The 23,822-nt window shown below is 52.0% G+C and overlaps 5 protein-coding genes across 5 annotated transcripts; 4 read left to right on the plus strand and 1 right to left on the minus strand.

Annotated features, from left to right (window-relative positions):
- Window positions 1–494: 494 nt before the first annotated feature.
- On the plus strand, window positions 495–3,875 carry LOC100903393 (protein argonaute-3). The gene is made up of 3 exons (XM_029112973.1): window positions 495–2,136; window positions 2,229–2,510; window positions 2,648–3,875. The coding sequence occupies exons 1-3, from the start codon at window positions 564–566 to the stop codon at window positions 3,523–3,525; spliced, it is 2,733 nt and encodes a 910-aa protein (XP_028968806.1). The 5' UTR covers window positions 495–563; the 3' UTR covers window positions 3,526–3,875.
- An 827-nt stretch (window positions 3,876–4,702) lies between these two features.
- LOC100897324 (MFS-type transporter SLC18B1) lies at window positions 4,703–6,350 on the plus strand. Its single transcript, XM_003738167.2, has 2 exons — window positions 4,703–4,834; window positions 5,176–6,350. Exons 1-2 carry the CDS (start codon window positions 4,703–4,705, stop codon window positions 6,322–6,324), a joined length of 1,281 nt encoding a protein of 426 aa, XP_003738215.1. The 3' UTR covers window positions 6,325–6,350.
- An 892-nt stretch (window positions 6,351–7,242) lies between these two features.
- RIOK2 (RIO kinase 2) lies at window positions 7,243–9,476 on the plus strand. The gene is made up of 4 exons (XM_003738127.2): window positions 7,243–7,324; window positions 7,773–8,750; window positions 8,842–8,932; window positions 9,070–9,476. The coding sequence occupies exons 2-4, from the start codon at window positions 7,785–7,787 to the stop codon at window positions 9,453–9,455; spliced, it is 1,443 nt and encodes a 480-aa protein (XP_003738175.1). The 5' UTR covers window positions 7,243–7,324; window positions 7,773–7,784; the 3' UTR covers window positions 9,456–9,476.
- A 3,757-nt stretch (window positions 9,477–13,233) lies between these two features.
- Window positions 13,234–14,734, plus strand: His2Av (Histone H2A variant). Its single transcript, XM_003738129.2, has 2 exons — window positions 13,234–13,365; window positions 13,994–14,734. Exons 1-2 carry the CDS (start codon window positions 13,363–13,365, stop codon window positions 14,399–14,401), a joined length of 411 nt encoding a protein of 136 aa, XP_003738177.1. The 5' UTR covers window positions 13,234–13,362; the 3' UTR covers window positions 14,402–14,734.
- Window positions 14,735–16,309: 1,575 nt separating this feature from the next.
- Window positions 16,310–23,465, minus strand: LOC100897466 (mediator of RNA polymerase II transcription subunit 15). Its single transcript, XM_029112969.1, has 11 exons — window positions 23,275–23,465; window positions 23,033–23,183; window positions 22,259–22,918; window positions 21,959–22,174; window positions 21,545–21,851; window positions 20,690–21,420; window positions 19,451–19,771; window positions 18,618–19,271; window positions 17,555–18,464; window positions 17,136–17,435; window positions 16,310–17,036 (listed from the first exon to the last, which is right to left on the minus strand). Exons 1-11 carry the CDS (start codon window positions 23,463–23,465, stop codon window positions 16,669–16,671), a joined length of 4,809 nt encoding a protein of 1,602 aa, XP_028968802.1. The 3' UTR covers window positions 16,310–16,668.
- Window positions 23,466–23,822: the final 357 nt, after the last annotated feature.

The raw sequence follows: 23,822 nt of genomic DNA on the forward strand, positions 1-23,822 counted from the left end.
TTATGTTTGGTTCTTTGCGTACGAGTTTCCCAACGACTCCCGTACAAGTCGAGAGGTCGAGGTGTGGAAAATTCCATATGGCTGCAGTTTTCGCTAGGCCTAATCGCCAAGGCCTAGCGATTCGCACTGGTGTATGTCGACAAACTCATTCAGGTACCGTCGCGGTACCGCGAGGGAGAATAATGGTGTGCGAGTCCCGGAAAGTCTCGGGTTAGAAGCCTACGGGACCCTCGATGATCTACTCAGGAGTTCATCGGCTGCGTTAACAGCATGGACTCACGGGGCAGGCCTAAGTCAAGCAACGAGCGCTGTGTTAGAGACATCGATATGATGTTTATTCATATCTAATGTTCGCTCATTTTGTTCACAGTGAAAGAATGGACAGGTCCCGAGGAGGATACAGAGGAGGAGGAGGAGGCCGCGGCGGAGGGGACCGCGGAGGAGGAGGTCGCGGTGGAGGAGGCTTCCGAGGCGGTGGTCGCGGCAATGGTCGGGGCGGGGGCAATTTCGGGCGTCAAGCCCCCCCGTGTGAGATCTGGAACCCTCCGGAGCTGAGAAGTACCATGAAGATCGCCCCCCTTGCTGCGCCAGCGCAAGGCGAGACCTTGAACCTCCCCGCTGCCGGTGGGGTTATCGCTCTCCAGAAACCGAGAGTTCCGGGGAAGATGACCTGCGCGAACATACAGTGTCTCACGAATTATTACAAACTCAACCTTGGTAAGAGATTCTCGGTTGCGTATTTTTACACAGTCAAGATCACAAGAGTCGGCAGGGCGCCCACAAATCCGAGTACGAAGGTCGAACCCCTGAAACCCGCGGCGGGACCCCGCAAGGAGCGAAAGTTGGGACTGAAGCTCAACAAGCTCATCTTCCGCGAGCTCAGCAGGCACGACGCCGGCGACCAGCTCCTCGCATACGACGGACGTGCGAGAGCCTGTGGCTTAAAACGAATCCCTAACGATGCATTGAATCTCGTCGTCGGTTTCGACAATGATCAATGGGAATTGACGTTGTCATTCGAAAAGTCAGTCCAGCTTACAGGCCTCATGCCTGGGCCCGAGTTCGGCAAAGCCGACGATGAGGAGGAGGCTCTCCTCGGGGTCGCTATCGCTCTGAATCACATGCCAGCGCTTCAGTTCACGCCTCTCGGCAGAGGTTTTTACGGGCTGCCCGGGGAGACTCCGCGGAGCATCAGTGGCGGCTTCGAACTCTGGTCAGGTTACAAAGCTCATGTGATTCCTGGACAAGACAGTTTGTATCTCAACGTGAATTTCGCGATTACGGCCTTCATCAAGCCCGGAGAACTCATCGACTTGCTCCCCGACTTGATTCGTGAGAATTCAGTTCCTCCATCGCTCCACAACAAGCACATTGCCGAGCTGAAGAAGAAACTGACCCGATGCAAGATCGAGTGCGAGCATTTGAAGAGTACTAACAAGCCGAAGAAGATGACCGTTGCCACCATCACCTCGCTGCCGGCATCGCAAATTACCTTCGTAAACCGAGAAGGTCGCACGGTAACAGTAGCGCAGTATTTCGCCGAAACTTACTCTAAACTCCAGTATCCGAACTTGCCCTGCGTCCAAGTCGGGACAGAAAAGCCGAGATACTTCCCGCTGGAGAAAGTGACCGTTCTCAAGGGGAATCCCTACCGTGGTGAGCAGACACCGCAGATGGTGAGCGACATCATCAGACAGGCGGCCATAAAACCCAGAAATCGTCTTGAGGAGATCAGGCACACCGTGAAGATTCTCCGAGGTCAAAATGAACTCCAGAACGAGTTCGACATGCAGATCGGCGAAGAGCTCACCGTTCCAGCCCGCATCCTGCCCGTACCGATTCTCGAATGCGGTGCGATGAACGGCAACCAGCGCAAGACAGTGAAAGTCACTCCCGGAGTCATAGACTTCAGGAGTGATAAGTTCTTCTCGGGCTCGAGGATCACGAAATGGACCGTGGTGATTACGGACGAGCGCGCGAGTCAGAGGGATGTATCAGCATTCGTCGAAGTGCTGCAGAGACAAGGAGCGCAGACTAATGTCCAGATCGCGCCTCCAATGAGGGTCGGCGGCGCATTCTACACGATAAGCGACCGGCTCAGCTTCGAAAAAGTCGAGAAACAGATCGAGTCATTCGGTGAGTGTTCTAGCTTTGCCTTTGCTCTGGGTCATCACAGCAATTAGAGTGCCTTTGGTAAACCGTCATTGAAATTCATTATTCCTTCCCAGTGGGACAAAATGGGCTGGAGTTCGTGCTGTTCGTGATCAGCGAGTCGAGCCCGATTCACGCCGCAATCAAATTTGTTTGCGACGTCAAGCTGGGCGTATCTTCGAAGTGCGTCAAGGGTGCGACTGTCTACAAGGTCACCAACAACCAGCGAGGTGGTCCCGATCAGGTCATCCTGAACATCCTCTATGGTCTAAATCCTAAATTCGACGGTGAGAACGTTCTCGCCGGCTCGCAGGAATTCGCTCGTCAGTTCCTGGAGAGCAGCCCAACCCTCATCATCGGTGAGTACACCACGCGCGAAGCAGGATCCAACATCAAGGATTCTATGATGATATGTCATTTGTTGTTTGTTCCTCTTCCGAATCCGCCCGAAATAATGAAGTGGCTCGCAGAAGCTGACGCGGACCTTGTCCCACAGGAATGGATGTCAACCACGGCCAGGCGAAGGCGAGAGACGGTCACGTCAAGATGCCATCGACCGTGGGTATCGTTGGTACCCGAAACAGGAACGCGACTCTGTACAACGCCTATATGAGGGCTCAGGCGAAGCCACCGAACTCTGCCGACAAGGAAGTCATCCAACCTCAGATTCTGAAAACCGCTATGGACAAACTGCTCCGTGGCTTCCGCGAAGGGTCGAACGCGATCCCTCAAAGGATCATCGTTTACCGCGACGGTGTTTCGAACGGTCAGTTTAACGCCGTGCTCGACAAGGAGCTGAGAGCCATCGTTGAAACTTGCCAGGCGCTCAATAAGGACTACAGGCCCACGATCACTTTCATCACTGTTCAAAAACGCCACGACACCCGGCTGTTCCCGACCAAGGTGACCAAGAACCATAAGGGTGATGAAAAGCAGAATCCGATTGCCGGAACCGTCGTGGACAACACCATGACGGGCTCCAGAGTCTGGAGTTTTTTCCTGGTTTCCCACGAGGGAATTCAGGGAACCTCAAAGCCCGCCCACTACACAGTTCTCCGCGACGAAAACAACTTTACAAACGATCAGCTGCAAAGTCTGACATACTACATGTGTCACACTTACGGCAAGTGCCCGCGTGCGGTGTCGCTCCCCGCGCCCGTCTACTACGCGCATCACGTCGCTTTTAGGGCTGCCGAACTCGGAACCCATCGCTTCTTCCAGGACCCGAGACACAGGGACATAGACGCAAGGACGAATTCGTCCGGACCGAACGGAGCTGTTCAGCTCGCTGAAGATGAGAAATTCGTCCTCAACACCTACAACGAGGCATGCTTGATCTCCGCCAAATACGCGAAGTCGATGTATTTCCTGTAAGCGATCACAGAATCGCGCATGCTCGATTTGAGCTCAATACATCGCGTAAGACCATTATGCTAAGAAAAAACATTCGATACGTTAGGTGGAATGCTTTGATTTTTCCGCAGTATTACCATGTGCATTGAAGGCAGCGGCTCGGAACGAACCGGCGGCTCGTCTCCAGCCGCTTCCAATAGTGCGCCTCGTCTTTATGGAGCAAAGCTATTCTCGCCATTTACCTTTATCGCAACGTCGCGGGGAAAGTCCCGAGAAAAACGACCCCCGGAACGGCAAAGCAAATATTTTAAATCTCTTGTGGTCAAAGCGATAGGAGAGAATACTAATAAAGGATGCTTAAAGTAGAGGAATGCTCGTGTTTTCCCTAATCATGAAATTCAATTCCGCCTTGTCCGGACTCGTGCGAGACGATTCTCCGCCGTGGACGAATCCCGAGACGACGGGTTGTGGGTGAACCTTCGAACTCGATCGGGAGAAGTCCCTCAGGCGTCAGGGAAGAGGAAGGGATTCGAAGATACCGGCATACAGTGAGTCGTCGGCTCCCTCCCCGTATCAACCTCCGCTCAATTTACGTTTGGCTCCGGGAAACGTATGGAGCCGCTTTACAAACGAAAAATCACCTCAGAGTCAGGAGGAGCCCTCGTCATCGAGGTCTCATATCGAAGGCACTCCGCAACGATGCCTTGCCCGCCCCGAATGGAGCCGATGAGGTCTCAAATCGACTTCACTCCATCATTCTGACCAAGACCGGAATGATGGAGTGCGTTGTCATGTATTGCCGGTTACATGTCCATGTATTGCCGGTTGCGGGTACGCTCTCGTCATGGACGTGGAGGCTCTCGGCGGGAAGTTTCCTCCTCTGCCCGGGAACAGATCAATGCGGCAGCTTGATCCACTCAGACGAAATTCTGGCGATGGAGACCAGGATTCCGAGACAAGAGTTTGGCGAGAGTCAGAGAAAAAAATCCACGGGACATCCGCTCCGAATTCGCATGCATACCGAAGCGACGACAAGAAGGGACTGACTGTGAGATCTCGGACTTCGAATGTGCACATGCGTTCCTCCTTCATCGCGATACGCGAATCGAACAGGTTCTCTCAGTTGCCGGCGATCCGGCTCGGTGAAGATAAACACCTCCCTCTTCTTCGCATTGTGGGCTATAGAATCCCAGAGGAGATGTTGACATGGCATCAGAGGAGAGTTCTGGGACTGGCCCTGGTGGAGAGTTTCATGCTTAGTGCGCACTATGCTGTGTTCATGCCTTTCTATCCCAATGTGGCTGAAGAGAAAGGCAACACTCCGCTTGAGGTCAGTGATGCGAGAAGAAAACGACGAAGGACTAGGAGTCAGTATCAATACCCCAGTCCGGACGACCGAGACGTTCTTTGCGAGCCCGACATCGACAAGTGCTTCGGCCTCGGACAGAAAATTTCAGAGACTCCGCATATTCCTTTCGAATAGCATTTCCGGGAAGGAGCTCGCGTTCTCTCATAAGTTGCCTCCCTGAAGTTGCTAGAGATAGCCCGGGGAGACACTCTGAATATGAATGTCACCACTACATATCGGCCGTGGAATCCGGATTGGGAGACTCGGGCGCCGGCTCATGACCGACCTGGACCTCACTCAAAATTCCCTGTGTTCACTTCCAGACTGGGATGTTTTTCGCCGCAGGATCGGTCGTCGGTTTGGTCGGAAGTCCTCTCGTCGGTGTGCTGCTCAAGAGAGGATTCGCTCCGAAAAGAATGGTGACCCTCGGCTTGATTCTGAGCGGAGTTTTCCTCGTGATCCACGGATTCTACAAAGATCTTTTCAAAGGTGGCCGGGAGTTCTTCTACGCGAACTTGGGCACGAAGATCGTCCACTCGACCGGACCCGTCATGGCTACTACTGCAATTTATCCCATTGTTGCCGTGGAGCTCGGAGAGAGCCGCGGAAGATATCTCCCGTTTCTCGAGGCGATGTACAACGGTGGTCTTATGATCTGGCCGTGCGTGGGATCGATACTCTATGATAAGTTCGGCTACACGTTCCCTTTTGTATCGGTGGGCTTGAGCTCGCTGGTTCTTTGCGTCATCTTGATGATCTTCCTCCCGAATCCGAAGAAAGCCGAACTACTCCCTGGCTTGGGGAAAAATTCTGGCGGCTCAACGATGGACTTGACTTTGTTCCTCCTGTTAGCGAATATTGCCATGTGTTACTTGATCATAGGATTCAACGACATAACTCTGTCGACGGAGTTGGCAATTTTCCGCCTGAATCATACCGAAGTGGGTTTTTGCTTCGCCGTTGCTCCCGTGTGCTATGGAGCTTGCATATACATGTGGGGTCTGTTGAGCAAGGCCCGACGTGGCCAGTTCTTGGCGATATCGATAGGATTCGCTCTCTCAGTTGGCGGCCTGTTTTTCTTGGCTCCGTGCCGCCTATTGACAATAGAGCCCACACTTCATGTAAGGCTACTGGGACAAGCTCTAATGGGGATCGGTTTGGCTGCTCTATTCACGTCGAGCATGGTATTCGGAATGCAGTATGTCACGGAGGGACTGAGAATGGACGATGATGTCGCAACTCATGGCTATTTCTCGAGCCTGGTCTTTTTCTCCTTGAGCTTCGGATATGTAGTGGGGCATGCGGGTTTCGCGGGCCTGCTATTGAACGAAATCGGCTATGAGAATGTTATTCTTCTTATCGTGCTAAGTGCCCTCATTTTATTTCTATTCAACCTCATACAGACTTGCATTTTCGAATCAATCCCGAGCAGGAGAGGTTACGAAAGCATCAATGGCACGAATCATACATGAAGCTATTTACCCTGCGTGATTCTATACATCTGACCCTTTTCATCTCTGACATGACTGTCCAAATTCATATGGATGAGAGTCAATAAATTAAGTCCCGACTTCCAAGCTTTAGTGACCCAAATCGAACCTGAGAGCGGGGCTGTAGAGAGGAGTTTCGGTCCCGGGGGGAATTCAGACGAGGGCTCCTCGCATCCCGCACCTCGCATGGTGAGAAAGATTCCCGAATAAAATCGGAGGAACGGGGGTTCAGGTAGAATATAGGAAGAGTCCCGGTCCGTAGCCGGTCACTTCAGGCTCAGAGGATCGATCCGATCTGGACAAATCACTACATGAACTAAAAACACAGTACTTCCCTATCGCAAATCCGCGGAGGAGATTTTCCCCTCAGTCAGCGTGGGGAGAAGCGAGCTTATTAGATCATGTCCCCCTACATTAATGCATCCCCAGCACAGCGAGGGCCTTTTTTTCGCCCTGACGAGCCGCTCCGGCCGCAGACCCGGGAAACGCCGTTCCGAGCTCCGAGAACCCTTGCTGATCTGATCGGAGGAACCCAAAAGGTTTCTAGCGAAACGGTCTGGAGCGGCTCGTTAGGGCGAAAAAAAGGCCCTCGCTGTCCTGGGGATAAATTAATGGAGGGGAACATGATCTAATAAGCTCGCTTTTCCCCACGCTGACTGAGGGAAAAATCTCCTCCGCGGACTTGCGATAGGGAAGTACTTCGTTTTTAGTTCATGGAGTGATTTGTCCAGATCGGATCGATCCTCTGAACCTGAACTGACCGGCTACGAGTTGGTCAGTGATCCTGTCCCTCCCCCACCCAGAACTACCGCGATAAGCGGAAGAAGCCCGTGCTGACGCAGAGGAGTCGCGTTTCAGACAAGATCATCACCGGCGATCATCATTCACTCGACAACAAACATTAGGAGAGCGCCGCTGCTGCTCCACGTGCTTGAGTAAATCCTGGACTGTGTTGTGAGGTTCCTGCTCCTCACCCGATTCGGTGAGTTTGCCCTTCCATGAGCTCTGCGATCGGGGCAGCGTATGTCCTCCTTATTTCCTCTACATCCTTGAGAATACTGCTGAGAAGCCTCCGTGATGAAGGAGTTCCTAGAGGCCCCGCAGCGCGCTTTCGTGATTCATTGGAAACTGTCCAATGGGATAAATCTGGGAGCAGGCCCTTTCCGTTCTCCGGGAGCATGATATACATGATCTTCGGAAGAAGCTCATCGAATGCCGCTTAAGAACGGACTAGGTGTGCTTAAGGCAAACGAACCTTCCAACTAGTCAGCTGTTTCCACGCCCATGGCTGGCCCTTCCGAGAAGACCCGCGACCCCGCTTCATGACACGCGTTCCGTTGGAGGGCCGTTCGGAAGGGCTGATCCCCCTCTCATTCCAGGCCACATCGTGCCAGAGATCAAACATTTGATGAGGTTTCCACGCATTGCAGGATCTCTTCACCATGGGCCGTTTCAACCTTGTTATGCTGCGCTATCTCACGCGGGATGATTTCCGTGTTCTCACGGCTGTGGAGATGGGGATGAAGAACCACGAGCTGGTTCCAGCGTCCTTAGTGGCGGTCATCGCTCGATTGAAACACGGAGGCTGTCACAAGCATCTACAGGAACTCTGTAAACAGAAACTGCTTTCATACGAGAGAGGACGTAAATACGATGGATATCGGCTCACCAACTTGGGATACGATTATCTAGCACTGAAGACACTATCATCACAAGACATCGTCAACTCGGTTGGTAACAAAATCGGCGTCGGTAAGGAGTCGGACATCTACCTCGCGGCCGACGAGGAGGGCAAAGAGATGGTCCTGAAGATACACAGGCTCGGCCGTACTTCGTTCAGAAAAATTAAGGAGAAACGGGATTATCATCTGCATCGGAAGAGTTCATCATGGCTCTACCTCTCGCGCTTGGCAGCGGTGAAAGAGTTTGCTTTCATGAAGGCTCTGCACGAGCGTGACTTTCCTGTCCCGAAACCAATCGCCTTCAATCGCCACTGCGTCATCATGGAACTCATCCAGGGACAAACGATGTGTAACGTACGGGAACTAAACGATCCCGAGTTACTGTACGGGAAACTCATGGATCTCATCGTGAGTTTGGCGAACGCTGGACTAATCCATGGTGACTTCAACGAATTCAACATAATTTTAACCGAGGACGAGGAGCCGATCATCATCGATTTCCCTCAAATGGTTTCAACCACTCATGCCGATGCGGAGTTTTACTTCGATCGGGATGTGCAATGTGTTCGTGAATACTTCCGTAAACGGTTCGCTTTTGAAAGCGATACCTACCCCAAATTCCATGAAGATGTTGAGCGTCAAGACAACCTCGACATCGACACTGAGGCCTCTGGCTTCATGAAGAATATTCGAGACCAGATTCAGGGTGCAATAGAGATATCAGAGGTGAGTCAAGCTTCAGAGCGGCTCGAACGTCAATGAGCATCCGTAGACATCTTTTCCGAAATTCGAACGGTCTGCACTGAATTCTCCGCAGGAAGGAATAGCCGGAGCTACCGACGACTCGGGCGATGACACAGATGGAGATGACGAGGAATGCGGAGACGCTCCAGCTGATGAAAGAGAAGGTAAAGGATCGTCTCCGAAAAACGAAGCATCCGCGTTCGACTGCCCTCGATTGTCGACGTTTTCGATCTCTTATGTGTGTTCCCGAACCAGTCGCCGCTCAAACGAAATTCATCGACGGTCTCTCTTCTTCTTCCAGAGAACCGATACTTGCAACGGTCCATCATGGAGAGGTTCCTCGGCGTCGACGATATTTCCACCGTGGAAGTCGACGGGGATAGGAAGCTGCAGCCCCCGGCCACGGACGAGGATTCAGTCACGTCACCCGCAGACTTCCCCGCATCGGTGATGCCGCAACGTGAAGATGTAGCCGTGAACAGACACTTGGCGCAGTCCATAGCCACCAGCTGTACAATAAGTCCTGAAGATATTCGAGCGAGAACGAAGAAACAATTGCAGCAGAAGAAAAACAGGGACGCGTACAAGAAATCTCTGGTTGTGAAAGGAGAGTCATCAGCTGTGACTAGATCTCGGAGAGACAACAGAGACGTCGTCAAACAGTATGCGGGTTGGGAAGAATTCTAGTTTCCCCTCCCTGTCTGAGAGAAAAGAATGCTGTCGATATTTGTACATTCAGTAGATATTCCCGCGATGCTGCGCGGCTCGTTGATGTATGGAAGCGGGCCCACGGAGCGACGTGATCCGGGCGAGGTTTGTGATTTCCTAGTCTCGTGGCGGCTCCGGCTGAGCTATCTGGGTGTCGGCTGAACTGTCTTGTCTCAGGTCTCCTCGCGCCGGAAACTCAACGAGGAATATGTCAGACTCGTGAATAAAAGCGGGGGTGGGCTGCGCTGTCCAATTCGTCGCTTGAATTCTTTCCCTCCGGAAACACTCGGAAGTTTGGGATGTCCCGATTCTCCAGCACAGCAGCAAGTTCTACGAATCGTCCGCTCCGCCGCGATCGTTCGAGAGCAGAGGAGCTTCTTAGACTTACGTGTGCCCAACGGAGTAGATCATCGTGAGATTCCTCGACTACATGGTGAGTGCCCATGTAGAACTACTCAGGAGGAGATCCTCGCGACACGACTCGGGGCGCAGACCCTATATCCGGCGAATCATTGAGGTTTGTCAGATTGTAGGTGGCTTCAATAAGGATTCGCATCTCTCGACAGTTGTCCCCTGGGCTGGCTTCCGATCTTCCAGGCATTCACTTACTGATCTTGACATCTCGAAAGCCTGTCTCCCCCGGATAATTTCACTTCAACGACGGAAACCATGGAGCTCTTCGCCCGACATCCATGATATCTACCAAACGATTATCCGCAGAATTCCCATCGTTCAGAAACAGGAGACCCCTAACCTGCCAAGATATCTCCAGAGAGGGGCCGGTCGCGATTTTTACCCCTGGAGAATCGCGTGAGCTATGCAGTGATTCCTTGTCCTTTCGGAGTGCCTTGTTCGTACATGAGATCGGGCATTAGCCCCCTCTCTGAAATAAATTCATGAGTGAAGAGGTAGGGCTAGGCGTTTGTGGCGGCCGCCACATCCGCCATGAAATCCGCGATTTTCGGCCGGAATGCCCACCTTCCGCGAATTTCGGTTTTTTTTTCACGGGATAAACATGGTCAGTTTGACTCCTCCCGTGACAGACCCCGCATCCCGTTCGACAGATTTCAAGGGGACCATCGATGGCGAGATATCCTTATCCGCTGCGGACTTCTTCCGCGCCTGTCGCGTATTCGACCCCGCGAAGTTGAAAACAATCGAGATCGAAGCCGGCTACGTCATCGAAAATATACTGTAGTTCGAGGATAACGATCCGGGGAAGGCTGAACTCCGACTATACTTGTCGGCCAAGAGAAAACTCGAGGCTTCGTCTCATCCGATAGTTTTGTGGATAAATGCGACGGCTCGTCTTCCCGAATTGGCGAAGATCGCTCTGACTTGTCTGAGTGTACCCGGCAACAGTGTTTCGGCTGAGAGATCTTTCAGGAAATGCGCGACTAGACGGAGAATGAAAAGCAAGAATCTCAGCATGTACGATATGCTTAATCATAACAGTGACGAAATGTGAGTTCTGGTCCTAGCTTCAAGCCCCCGAGGTAGCATAAGGAAATTGACGAAAGCAGACAAACATAAGCATGAGCTTTCGTTTTGCTTGTTCGGAGCCATGAAGCTGCCCTTGTCTTTTTCCCGACTTAGCGCGATTCGTCGACAAAGCATCCGCCATAAGTCCGCGATTTTTGCTGGGGAGATCCGCCACAGGTCCGCGATATTCCCGAAAAAAGTCCGCCACAAACGCCTAGCCCTAGTGAAGAGTGTTCGCGTTAGAGAAGAGTTTATACATATAATCGATATTTCCGCGTATTATGCACGATGGAACGTCGATTAGATCAAGCCTCCATCACATCAAGCGTTATTTGAAATCATCATCGGTTGATAAAACCGAGGTTCTGCTGCAGCAAATCGAAACCGCAGGCTTATTCCGTTGCTCTCCGCATCATCCGCAACTCCGAACACCCGTCGCCTCGAGCCTTTCCCTCACATTGACTCACTGTTCCCCGCTCGACCGCTGCGCGTCCTCCGGTTATCTGTTTCGGGACGTTCGGGTGCGAATGTGGCATCTTTGCATAATTACTCGTGTCTTCATAATTTATTATGAGTGGACTGCTTGACTGATCCGATGCCACCCGGATGAACATCGGTAGCGCCTTCTCGCGGCTTTGGCGGGTCCCGAGTGAGACAGGCTGCTCCGACCATCGCCTTCCGGCTCCAATGCCAGGAATCAGCCCGGCGTTCTATCACAGTGCGTAGTTCCGGAAGCGCGATGGAGGACTTCCGCGATCTTGAACATACCGTCCAGCAGAAACAAGCACGAAATCGTGATCGAGAATCCCGAAACAGAAGAAGCGCTCAACGACTCCTAGAAAAAATCCCCGGTGTATGCGAGGGAGCTGATTATTGTTCAAGATACTGGTTCAGCGTCGATTCTCACGTCGGAAAGCCGGAGTTGTTCCCACGGACAAGAGTTGAAGTTCCTCCCCGCCCATGACCGGTGACGCTTAGGTATGTCTCCGATCCAAAACTAGTCTAATGTCGTTCGCTCATCATTCTGCGATAGAGAGACAAGACGAGGACGCGTGACAATAAGGGGAAAGCTCGGTCTCCGGCATCGATTTTGTGTCCACAGGGGTGCTGCGGTTCCGGAATCATAACTCGTCGAGCTGTGGGACCGCAACCGTCTCAGGAAGAATTTGCAGCCACTTCCCATACGAACCCAGCTACGGCAATCGATTGTGGCGTCAGAGCCACTGTTTATAGATCAGGAATTCTTTGCGGCCTACTGAGTTTCCTCAGGCAGCAGAGACAAATGCTCTAAAGAGACACCATCGCCGGGCGAGAGAGCGAGTAGATATCAATCCCAGGACCTCTGATTCGTCCGATTATCTGTCGGGGACGTCCCATACTTGAGTATGGGCGGACGGCGAACTCTCCCTGAGGTAGGCCTGGAATTCTACGGAACTCCTACGCTGTCCGGATGAATCACCGAGCGCTGATCTCGGGCCAGGCGCGATTCCCTGCTTGATATTTTCAGGGGAGACCTTGGGACCTGCGAGGTTTCCCATGCGCCTGTGAGCGTAGAGTTTCCGTCGCGCCCCGGAATTCCGAAGCGAATATCGTTCACAGACTCACGTCTTCCCGAAGCGCGACGTAGTCTTCGGACCCAGGAGACCTTGGAATCATTTTCGATACGATTGGTAAGGCGTTTATTCGACGAGGCGGTTGCGTATTGCTCGCTGGATCGCCATCGATCTCCGGAAACGAATCGGAAAAATCCTCGATCGGTCAAGCCTGGTCGAAAATCGCGTGCGTTGCCCTCCGACATATCCGCCCGTGACGAGAAGTTGTTCCAGCAATCTCCCAGGTGATCTCTTATTGTCCAGAAGCATTTCAACCCTATTCCGGCGTCCGTCGCTTCGAGGCCGGATCCTTCGAAGTCAAATTTCCGCGCCTTCGCTTCGAGTCCGCTGGTCTGGCGGACGGCGTCATGCGACTCTGGCGGCAGCTCCTTTCTATGGGCTGTGAAGAGGAAGAAGTGCTTTGGGCCGTTGCTGCTTCTGCTGGGCTCTGATTGGCTGCGAGTGTTGTTAGCGCCGGCTAGCAGCCGTTGGTGAGAGGGAACGCGCCGACTGGTTGGTCCGCTCCCGGTTGGTAGCTTGCTTGGTGTCCTCCGCCGCTCGCTGCTTAACTCGCTGGCTGACTATCTAGTGCTTTTGGTGGGGCTGCTGCTGTGAATTGAAAACATCGCGGCGGCGTTGGCGGCGCTGCTGCTGTCCGACTAAAGAGTGAGCGAGAGCGAGAGGAGCAAGCTTCTTCACTGACGTTGTCCGTTGGTTTGGTTGTTCGTCCGTTTGCTCGTTCGTTGGTTTGTGCCTTGGTCAACGATCATTGTCTCCCGGTGTTCGTTCGCTTCTTACTATAATTGTACAAAATGGTGAGTTGCTAAACCCCTAGCCTTAGCCTGAGATTGGCCGGAGACATATATTTTGGGGATTTTCGCACGATTTCGGTCTCACCCGACGGGATTCACGCCGGTCATACGGGCTGGTTTCGGTTGTTCCGATGCAGTCCTAGAGCCTGGCATGCGTTTTTCCATGTGATCGCTCTCGCGAGAAACTCGAGACACCCCTCGGGCTGCGTCTCGGGGCATTTGTTATCGCCCTTATATGTTTCGTTCTGAGGATTACCACGCAGCCTGGTGATTTTGCCGCTCACGTCCCGATTCAGACAATTGATGAAGCGTTCCCCACCTCAAACTTCCTCGCCTCTTCGATTTCCCCCCAAGTAACCGCGCGCTATAGTCCGGGGAAGAGCATACTGCGGAAAGAAACCGAATATTTTGCGTTGGGGAGGCTTGATCCCGAGGGTATCTTTGAGCGCGCTGTCGCTTGGCGCCAAAGAGAATCGATGGCGGGATGAAAGTAGGCGGGATCTTCCACGTTCGCACGACATTTGTTCGTCACTTTTTACGACAAATTCACATCGAAGCCGAGAGGATAACTGATTCGAACACCCAAGAAAAGCTTCTCGATGGTTCTAACGCATGTTCTATCGCCCAACAGGCAGGAGGTAAAGCTGGAAAGGATTCAGGAAAGGCGAAAACCAAAGCTATCTCCCGATCCGCTCGTGCCGGTCTTCAATTCCCGGTCGGTCGTATTCATCGTCACCTGAAGTCCAGGACGACTTCCCACGGCCGTGTCGGGGCAACGGCAGCTGTCTACTCCGCAGCTATCCTCGAGTACTTGACTGCCGAAGTTCTGGAATTGGCTGGAAACGCCTCGAAGGATCTCAAAGTGAAACGTATCACTCCTCGCCATCTTCAGCTTGCCATCAGAGGGGATGAAGAATTGGATTCGCTCATCAAGGCTACCATTGCCGGTGGAGGTGTGATCCCTCACATCCACAAGTCGCTCATCGGCAAGAAGGGAGGTCCGCCTGGCGCTCCCGGTCAGGGCCCCAAGGCTCCTTGAGGCGGTGGCGAGTCTTGTCGATAATGTCACCGCTCATCATCACGCTAATTTTCCTCGCGATTTCATTTGGTTCTCCCATAAAAGCTATCAACTGCGTATCAATGTGCCCTCTTTCCGAATAACGAGTAAACTTTCTTCTTGAATCATACAACCCTCATGCTATCATAGCCGAAAACGTGTAGAAGCCCACCGAGCGATATGTAGAAGCTCGGCTTCCATCATCTTCCTTTGTAAACAATATTCAATGTGTCAGATGGTCAATCCGCGCGATCTTGTATCAAATCACACGTGTATCCATCGAAGCTGCTTGACTAAAACGTGTTTTGTACTCTATTTTCGGCGAGCTCATTGATTTCTTCAGGGGTGCTTTTAGGGTTGCATGAATGCATCGAGTCGGATCGATTCTGGCTTAGGGCCGGATCGCGACAGTCTGGAAGATTCTCTCGCTCACTCGTCTTCTTCATTGCTCTAATTTTTTCGTGGGAATGATCGGAATCATACAGAGCGATTCACAAAAGACAGTCGGGAGCAGAGCAAATCAGCTCCGTCTGGAGCTATTCTGGATTAAAAGTGAGGGATAGGAGGTTGGAACTCCCAAGGGGAACAAACTCTGTCTGCCCGAAGACTTGGAAGGAACAAACAGACAGACCGAATCTTCATCGAAGAGCCGAAATCCTTCAATGAGATGGCCACCTGAATGGATGAAGTCCGCCTGCTACTAGATGATGAACGCCCCTGGGGATTATCGGTCACCACGCGCTACATGTCCGTATCGGGACCTCTACACGCTTTTGTCGACAAGCCAAAACAATCCCAGATGATTTATCGACGAGCGTAGCGCCTTCGGATATCGGATCGAACATGAAATCTTATGGATCGTCCTCGATCATATGCTTTTCCGAGAGACCCGTCTCTATAGAGCCTCGAATCACAGAGTGACTCTCACCGTGCCGAATCCGAATCTCATAAAGCGTCAGTCTTGCTCTGAACGGAACAGTGTCCGCTCTCAAGGCCGCCTGGGCTCGGATCCCTCAAGAGAGAGAAAGAGGTGTCTGCGTGGAAAGCTTGCGGTCTTGAAGAAGCATCGGCTCGGGGTAGATGAGTTGGAGTGCTTGGCCGTTTCCGAAGGTGTCTGTGGCATTGGCAAGCAATGCCTTGCCCGAGACGTATGCTGTCGAGGTGCCGCGTGCTTCAGCCGATGTTCTCTATCCAAATTTCGAGACAAACTACATGCCTCTGGGCAAGGTTTCCAAGCCCCTCCAAGGAGCATCGGAAGTTCGGAGAGATTCGCTTCGAATCCTCGAAATGGTCCGAGCGCGCGAATCTAACTAGACGCATTGAGTCGAGGCCCCCGATCCGGCCATCCGCTCGCGTTTGGTCGGAAGGCTACCAGAGAAAAACTGGAGCTCCAAGCGCGGCGGTATGCATGGCTCTTGATGCTGAATTATTCGAAGCTTCAATGTGAGAGAGGGCGATAATGTTGACGACTCCTGGAGAATCGGATCGAAAACAGTCTCGGGCATGATGGATAATACCATGAGGATCGGAAAAGAGATTCGAATCATCGGCGGAGGAGGGACTGGAGCGCGTAAATGCATGACGTCTCCGCATTGTCACACTTCTGCATTCGAGGATGCGAATTATCTTCTCCTTTCTGATCATCCGTATTTCAAAAGGCCATTTCAGAGCTCAGAATGAAGTCATGATTTGTTTGCTTCGCATCTATACATCGAGGTTTATTCCTGTCATATTTACAATTCCCCCCCATGGGATTGAAGTATGTACATACTAGCGGTATACATAACTACAGAAATAATGCTGGAACGGATTTATATGAATCTATGTAGACTATCCGGCATTCCACGCGAAATCACGGCAGATTCCTCGGAAGTCTCCCCTTGTGGCTCAAACAATCCCATTTCCAAATAAATTATGCGAGGTCAATAAACTATCTACGTTCAACCGTAGCGTCAAAGGTCTGGCTGGGGCGACACCGGTCGGGTAATTTCCTCTACCCTGAACGAAGCTCATCCGTCGGAGACTTCCGAACGGCATCATCCCAGCCCGGCCTTCTCCCGCTTGAGGTTTCTCGCAGGGCAAACCCCGAACGGAGTTCAATGGAGTGGATCGATGATCTAAGAGTCTCGCATCGGGAAGACTCCGGGGCAGATGGATCTTCAATCCTTGACTTTCGAAGTGTTTTTCAACACTGATCAACAAGATTCCTCTTCCGTCATGGGAACAGAGCGCGGAGCGTCGAGCGACCATCATAGTGAAGGTACGATGGTCTCCTCATGGCTCGAATTGACTGTGGAGCATCGATCGCTATCCTGAGTGTTGCTGTCTTCCACGGCAGCCTCGATGGGGCCCACAGGCAAAAGACCTTGATTCCGGAGCTGCAACTGTTGTTGTAACTGGTGCTGCTGCTTCTTATAATTATTCTTCAAGGTTTGCCGCTTGTTGCAGAACCAGACCCGAACAACTTCTCTATCATAACCAAGTTGAGCAGCAAGTGCGTTCATTTGCGGACCGGAAGGATGAGTATTCTCCTTGAAATAGGTGTTCAGCACGGTTATGGCCGACGGTGCGAAGGATGTTCGTCGCTTCCTCTTCTTATTCGAATCCACTGCTGAATCTGAAAGAGAACTCATCATCATCAGGGGGGGATCGGATGCAAAGGAATGAAATCGCGATTGAGAGAGCTTCGGCTAGTGGGCGAACACGCTAAACCTACCCGGTAGGTCTACAACTTCACAAGTAGCACCACTTGCACTGAATTTTTCCTCCATCTCTTTCATCCATCTTTCAAGGACCGGCTTGATTTTCTGAGCTGATTTTGGCGTGATGTCCAATTTTTCGAAGCGACAGATTGCGCTCTGTGAATAGGAGGGCCCTTCGGTCGCCGACAGCAGCATGCCCACCCGCGATTGGGTCAGACCCAATGATAAACGCCTCATTTTGAATGCTCGAGCGAAGTTTTTAATTTCCTCCAAGTTGATGCCATCAACGATGTTCGCTTCTGTCGAGCTTATCACTGCAAATCAGTCGAGTGAATTAGAGCCATTCTATGAGAGGAATTCCCACATGTCTTTCCTGATATTCCGACGAATGATTCCATTGATTCCTGGGACGCTCGTGGGAAGCAATACATACCTTGCTGCTGCGTGTCTTTCGATTCATCGGTTTCTGCCGATTGCGCTGAGCTGGGTCTCTCGTCCGCTGAGTCCCCTTGGGCCGGAGGTGAGGGCGAGAGCGGTGGGATATTGGGTGCTGATGGTACGACGATACCACAATGCGAGTTCCGTTGAGGGTGTTGCGGCAGCGGACGCCAAGCCTCGCTGTCGTCGCCGGACGAGAGACGTACACGCTTCGGTTGGCATTCTGGAGCTTCCTGCTTAATCTCTGACTTCAGACAGGAACTCAACGAAATGTTGTTGGTTCCCGCTGGATTCAGGGGATTATTAGCATGGATGATCGCGGGTGGCACATCTTGTAGCTGCTTCATTTTTAGCTGAGTTATCGATTCGATCGGCTCTGCCCTGATCACCCGGCTGATCCCCGTCTCAATATGTCGCACTTCTGTCGTATTATTGGCGGTACTGATGACAACTGACATCGTTGTACATTGGGATGCAGGAAGGGACGGGGTCGACGTCGTCGTCGATGGAGGAAGTTTTTGATCGTTTTTCAAGGACTTTACCACGCTTTTGTTCAAGTTAGTAGACTGAATATTCGGATTAGACTGCTGTAGAGTGCGACTAGATGTGACTTTCCAATTGCTTTTCGCGTTTGACGATAGATTCTGTTGCTTGGGCGACGTTTGTTGTAGAGTCTGGCCCCCGACGTGACCGGGTACCGTGCCGACAGTCGACGCGGTCGAGTTTTTCGTTCCCGCCGATAGAGTTATCGACTGCGGTGACGATTGATTGACCTGCGCACTGGCGACTAAATTGTTCAAGCCGCTAATTTGAAGTTGCGGCAAGTGATTGTTAGGTATCACGATCGCTTTCTGTCCGCCACTCAGTTGAATTTCTTGGACCCGGGTCGCTTGAGATTGCAGATGCTGTTGCGGCGATTGTTGGATCTGCTGTTGCTGCAGTTGCTGCTGCTGCTGTTGTTGTTGCTGCTGCTGCTGCTGCTGCTGCTGTTGTTGTTGTTGCTGCTGCTGCTGCTGTTGTTGTTGTTGTTGTTGTTGTTGTTGCTGCTGCTGCTGCTGTTGTTGGTGTTGCTGTTGTTGCTGCTGCTGCTGTTGTTGTTGCTGCTGCTGTTGTTGCATTGCAATGATGCTCGAGCTCTGATTTTGTCCATGGTTGATGTGAACGATTTGCCCCTTCGACGCTTGGTTCGGCTGTCGCGTCAAGGTCACACATTGTTGTTTCTGATCGGCCTGGATGTTTTTGAGAGTTGAGGCCGACGCCAGGCTTGCAGGTACGGACGTGGTCGAAGCCGGTCGTATCGTTACGTGAGACATTTCTTTGCGCGGAGATATTTGGGGCGTTTGATACTGGATCGTAGCGGAGTTTTGGGCAAGAGCCGCGGGGTTGGCAATGGTAAACAGCTGACCTCCGATCGATACAGGTATCAACTGCTGCCCACTAGGATTCTGGATTTGAAGCTGTTGGCTTTGACCGCTCCCAGCGAGAGTGATCGACGCGTTCTGCCCGATTCTGACCGGCTGTGCGCCCTTCGGTAGCTGCGAAGCCTGGAGAGACGTCTCCTGGATTGAGGCTCGAGAAACGACAACCTGATTGGCATTGGCTACGATCTGATTCTGCTGTTGTATAGTGGAACTATTCTGCTGAGGAAGCTGCACGTTCGTCAAAGACGGCGCCTGATCCTGATTGGGAGCGGATACTCGTTGATCGACGATCTGTAATTATCACCGTACGAATCTCATTAGCAAGGAGAAAATCGGGATCAGTCTTTCAGGTGATTGATTGCTTGCTCATGTGCACAGACGCGAATCGGTTAATCGTGGGGAACTTCCGCGAGATCGCTCGGCTGTGCTCAGACAATGGGGAACTATAAAGGATTTCCTATAAAACTCACAACGTGTTGGGACTGTTGCAATTTGATTTGCCGAACCACCTGAGCTACTTTAGCATTTGCAATCTTTTGCGTAGTTGTTTGAAAACCCTGAGTAGTTACTTTTGGAGGTGTCGCGGAGCACGGCAACGCATTAGAGAACTGCTTCGGTTTCGGAGCGATCGGTAGAGGAGATTTCTGCGCGGAGCTGATGGCGACCGTAGGCTGATTGATGGCGGGCTGCTGTGTCGTGAAGGTGGCGGCGGGCGCGATCGCGTCGTTTGCAATGATAGAGTTCGCTGAACCACTTTGAGGTAAGCAAGCCATTTGAGTAGCTTGGGCAGTCTGGAAGAAGAATTCATGATTAATCCGAGATGGATGGACTATGGTCCCCGATGCGCATCTCGAACAAATTTTATTGTATCTTCACATTCCCTGCATCGTCGACAGAATTAGGTTCTTTCGTGAGGATTTCTAAACAAATGTGGGTGCGATACAACATACAACGAGCTTGGTGATGAATCCAGAATTAGCCACATTCATGACGAAAAATCGAGGGTTTAGTAAATTATCTAAAATCTTGGAATATCACTCCTTTCTCGTTGATGACCCGGCGATGTTTGGCGCTCATGTCATTCTCGCTCAGAGGATGTTCAAGACCCACCACTGAAACTATTCCTAAATGCGGGCCCTATCGGCTAACTTTTAGGACATTTCGCCGACGAGAGAGTCACGCGGGAGAATCTCTTGATCATTCGTGATGCTCGATCCGTATTTCTGTGATTTGACGTTCCGACTGGGAGGCACCTCCTCGAGAGACACGGAACGGAATCGAGGATACAGCCTAGACGATGCGGGCATATACATCGTTGGACGTCGTGGAGGACAACTCAAGGCGCGACACATCGAAAGTCTTCGAATCGAGCCCACCAACTTCCGCGACGAGCCGAGTGCTTCCTCGGAAAACCGAGGATGTCGACCCCGCGCTACATCGAACGAGCGAATGCGAAACACATAAGAAATGATTAAACACATGAAAATGATTGTCCACGTGACGCGATCAACGACCTCGAAAATCTCGCGAGACCTTGAATCCATCTAACCTATTCCATCTCCTTAATGACTGAATGATCATGGACCCATCTCTCGCGGGCTCGTGACGAATACTCAACGAGTGAGATTTCCAGGATCTGCAGCTTCCCACCGATGCGATAGAGCAAACGAGATCAGATACGAGCTCGCACGCTTGAGAACGCAACTTACCGGCGCTGCCAACTGTATTGTTGGCTGATGTTGTTGCGCAGCCAGCTGAGGTCCGATGTTGACGATTTGGCCATTCGACAATTGGATGAATTGGCACCCCATCGAATGAGTGGGTATACTGGCTTGAGCAGGGGCTGTGATTGCGATCAATTGGCCAGAAGGAGTCGCGAAAATTTGTTGTTGGGGAGTCGCGGAAGCCTGCTGCAAGGCGGTGGCCGCCAAGCTCAGAGTTTGACCACCGGCTAATTGCTGCGCTCCTCCAGCCAGTGTCAGTCCATCTGCCGGCGTGGCTGAAGGTGCGCCAATGTTCGAGAGGGCCGTCGAGCGATTCGGAACGTTAGATACTGTGTTGTTTGACCCTATATTGTGCGTTGAAGTCTGCGATTCCGAAGAAACAGTCGTCGGTGACTGTTGCTGCTGCTGTTGTTGTTGCTGCTGTTGTTGTTGCTGTTGCTGCTGCTGTTGTTGTTGCTGCTGCTGTTGCAAAGCTTGAAGGATTGCTTGCTGTTGTAGCGTAGCGAGGAAATGCTGCTGCTGAGCTTGCAACAACTGAGCCAGAGGATTGGCCGCGAATATGCTGCCGTTCGAGGCGACCATCTGCACAACACCCCCAGCCGTGGCTGTCGCCGGGATGACGCCCGTAGCTCCTCCAGGTAACTGAATGATCTGGGAGGTCCCATTGGCTCCCGGCAGTAGAATTTGCTGACCTCCTTCACCGGAGAGAAACAAAGCTGTTAGGGATGAGTCCCCGTTGAATAGAATTTATGAGATTCATCCAGCGAAGACAAGGATAAGGAAGGACCAAAAGCGACGTTTGGACCCCGACTTGGCGCTTCTGAGGTTGGTCCCACTCACCTAAGACTAGACCAGCGGTATTCGAAAGCATTTGAGGTTGAGCAGCAGCCAACACGAAGGGCTGCTGAACTTGAGCTGTTGCATTCGATTGGGCTGAGATACTGTGGACTTGATTGTTCTGCTGCAAGCTTTGGTGCTGCAGACCGCCCGGATGGCTGTTTTGAGCCGCGTTGCCGGACAGACTTATAGCACTCGGAGTCAATTGCAACCCGCTCTGCTGCATTGGAGTAGATAGAGTGGCACAGCCGTGATTGGGAGTTGGATTCTGCTGTACCGAGGTTTGAACCACGAGGGTTTGAGCAGGTACCTGTAGGGAATCGAGGTTCTTACTGCATTGCATCTCAGAATACAGTCGTCAACGCCGCTGATCATGTTGCAACGCTACGTTCGTCGCAGCTCCACGGTATAACTCACCTGGGTTTGAATTTGCTGCTGCTGCTGCTGCTGTCGTTGTTGCTGTTGTTGGAGTTGCTGTTGCTGGGATTGCTGTTGATGATGGCTCGCCGTACTCTGCGTTTGGGCGTTCGCTGAAATCGTTTGCCTATGTATCTGGATGCGGACATGATTTTGCGGCTGTTGTTGCTGCTGCTGCTGTTGTTGTTGCTGCTGCTGTTGTTGTTGCTGCGGCTCGATATGGTTTTGCTGCACGAAGTGCTGCAGTTGGACCTGGTGCGTGCCCTGAGACAGATGCTGTTGTCCAATTTGTTGTAGCATCTGTTGCTGGAGATTATGTAATTGTTGTTGTTGCTGCTGCTGTTGTTGTTGTTGATGCTGCCGCTGTTGTTGTTGCGATAGCTGATGTTGCTCGATGCGTTGCATGGCTTGCTGTTGTTGTTGGACGTGTGAGTTTATCTGCCCGACTCCCTGCATCAACAAGGGCATTTGCTGAAGCTGCTGCTCCTGCTGTTCCTGACGTTGGCCGATGACCAGGTGATTCTGCGAAGCTGTCTCCGCAGAGATCGTTGAATTCTGACCCACCAGACCTTGGGAATCTTGAGCCGAAGCCTGCAGAACGAGCTGAGGGCTATGCAACAAACCTTGCGGATGTTGTTGCGACGCCCGGTCTTGAGCCAAGATGTGCTGCTGCTGATGTTGTTCTTGTTGGGAGGGGACGTGCTGCCCATTGACCAGTGACTGCTGATCGCGCTGTTGCTGGTCTATTTGTTGCTGGAGATGATGGGCGTGAATTTGTTGTTGTTGACTTTCGTCGATTGCTGATATCGATGTCTGATGCGTCAATTGGCCCAGGCTGGCGTGCAGCTGATCCAAATGATTTATGTGCCCCAAGGTCTCTTGCGGAGTCTGCTGCTGGCCGCCGAGATGATGCTGCTGCTGCAGAAGCTGATTGCATTCCAGTAGCTGAGCCAGCTGAGTCTGAAAGGGGGTCGAGCGCGGTTATTTCACCTCCTTCGACCGTCGGCTTCTTGATCGATTTCGAACGAGATAGTCTTCCAGTCCCGCGCTAATCAACGTGAGGAGTCACCGTACCTGGTTGTGACCTTGATCATCATATGGCTGTGTACTGTATTGATTGCTTTGAATTTGAGTGAAATTGTCGTTGGCCAGTATTTGACTCATGGTATCCGAAGAGGCATCGACGTGATGATGCTCTTGCGAGACATCAAACGTCTGATCGAAGCTGGAAGAACACAGGAGACAGGGTTAGAGTTGAGGCCCAGCTTGATGAACCTAAGCATCTGAGTTCGCCTATTATACCGGTCTCGACTCACTGTGACTGGTTGGCGTAGACTCCACCAGAGGAGTCCGAGAGCTTGAAGTCGTGCTGGCCGAAATCGTGTGATTCCATGACGACATTGCTATTCTGCTGAGCGGAAGCGCCGTTCTCTCCAGTAACCTGTTGTACGCACTGTTGTTGCAACTGGCGGATCACGTCCGTGTACGCGTCCTGAGGCTGCGACATCTGACCGTGAGCCGATCGGAACGGCCGTTCGGTGCTCGCTTATGATTTGGCCACTGGAAGAATCGAGGAAGGGATTGGTCTCAGGGAGATATGGTCGTGCGAACATGGAACATCAGGAATCCCTATCTCTGAAATCGTTCCGGGAACGGACAGAAGATACACGACTCGACCTATACGGCAGTCTGAGCTTGGTGAAGAATATTCTCAATTTTTCAGATCATGCGAGAATTGTATCTTTTCGTTCCAACTCTGATAGATCTCAATGCGTGGAGCATCTTCTGTGTTGGGATAGCAAAAGCCTCTGCTTAGATCTCCCCGCTCTCCGATAGCCCGGAGAACCCGCAATCGGTTCTCGAA

This window comes from Galendromus occidentalis, unplaced genomic scaffold (genome assembly GCF_000255335.2).
Source record: "Galendromus occidentalis unplaced genomic scaffold, Mocc_1.1 scf7180000075782, whole genome shotgun sequence".
Lineage (NCBI taxonomy): Eukaryota > Metazoa > Arthropoda > Arachnida > Mesostigmata > Phytoseiidae > Galendromus > Galendromus occidentalis.

Excerpts from the sequence above, each read along its gene's own strand:
- LOC100903393 (XM_029112973.1), top strand. The coding sequence starts at position 564 with ATGAAGATCGCCCCCCTTGCTGCGCCAGCGCAAGGCGAGACCTTGAAC. Across the intron at positions 2,137-2,228 it reads GAAACAGATCGAGTCATTCG|TGGGACAAAATGGGCTGGAG; the intron begins GTGAGTGTTCTA and ends ATTCCTTCCCAG. Across the intron at positions 2,511-2,647 it reads CAGCCCAACCCTCATCATCG|GAATGGATGTCAACCACGGC; the intron begins GTGAGTACACCA and ends CTTGTCCCACAG.
- LOC100897324 (XM_003738167.2), top strand. The coding sequence starts at position 4,703 with ATGTTGACATGGCATCAGAGGAGAGTTCTGGGACTGGCCCTGGTGGAG. Across the intron at positions 4,835-5,175 it reads AAGGCAACACTCCGCTTGAG|ACTGGGATGTTTTTCGCCGC; the intron begins GTCAGTGATGCG and ends GTTCACTTCCAG.
- RIOK2 (XM_003738127.2), top strand. The coding sequence starts at position 7,785 with ATGGGCCGTTTCAACCTTGTTATGCTGCGCTATCTCACGCGGGATGAT. Across the intron at positions 8,751-8,841 it reads GTGCAATAGAGATATCAGAG|GAAGGAATAGCCGGAGCTAC; the intron begins GTGAGTCAAGCT and ends AATTCTCCGCAG. Across the intron at positions 8,933-9,069 it reads TCCAGCTGATGAAAGAGAAG|AGAACCGATACTTGCAACGG; the intron begins GTAAAGGATCGT and ends TTCTTCTTCCAG.
- LOC100897466 (XM_029112969.1), bottom strand. The coding sequence starts at position 23,465 with ATGTCGCAGCCTCAGGACGCGTACACGGACGTGATCCGCCAGTTGCAA. Across the intron at positions 21,852-21,958 it reads AGCAGCAAATTCAAACCCAG|GTACCTGCTCAAACCCTCGT; the intron begins GTGAGTTATACC and ends GATTCCCTACAG. Across the intron at positions 18,465-18,617 it reads AACAACAGCAACACCAACAA|CATCTGCAATCTCAAGCGAC; the intron begins CAGCAGCAGCAG and ends TCGCCGCAACAG.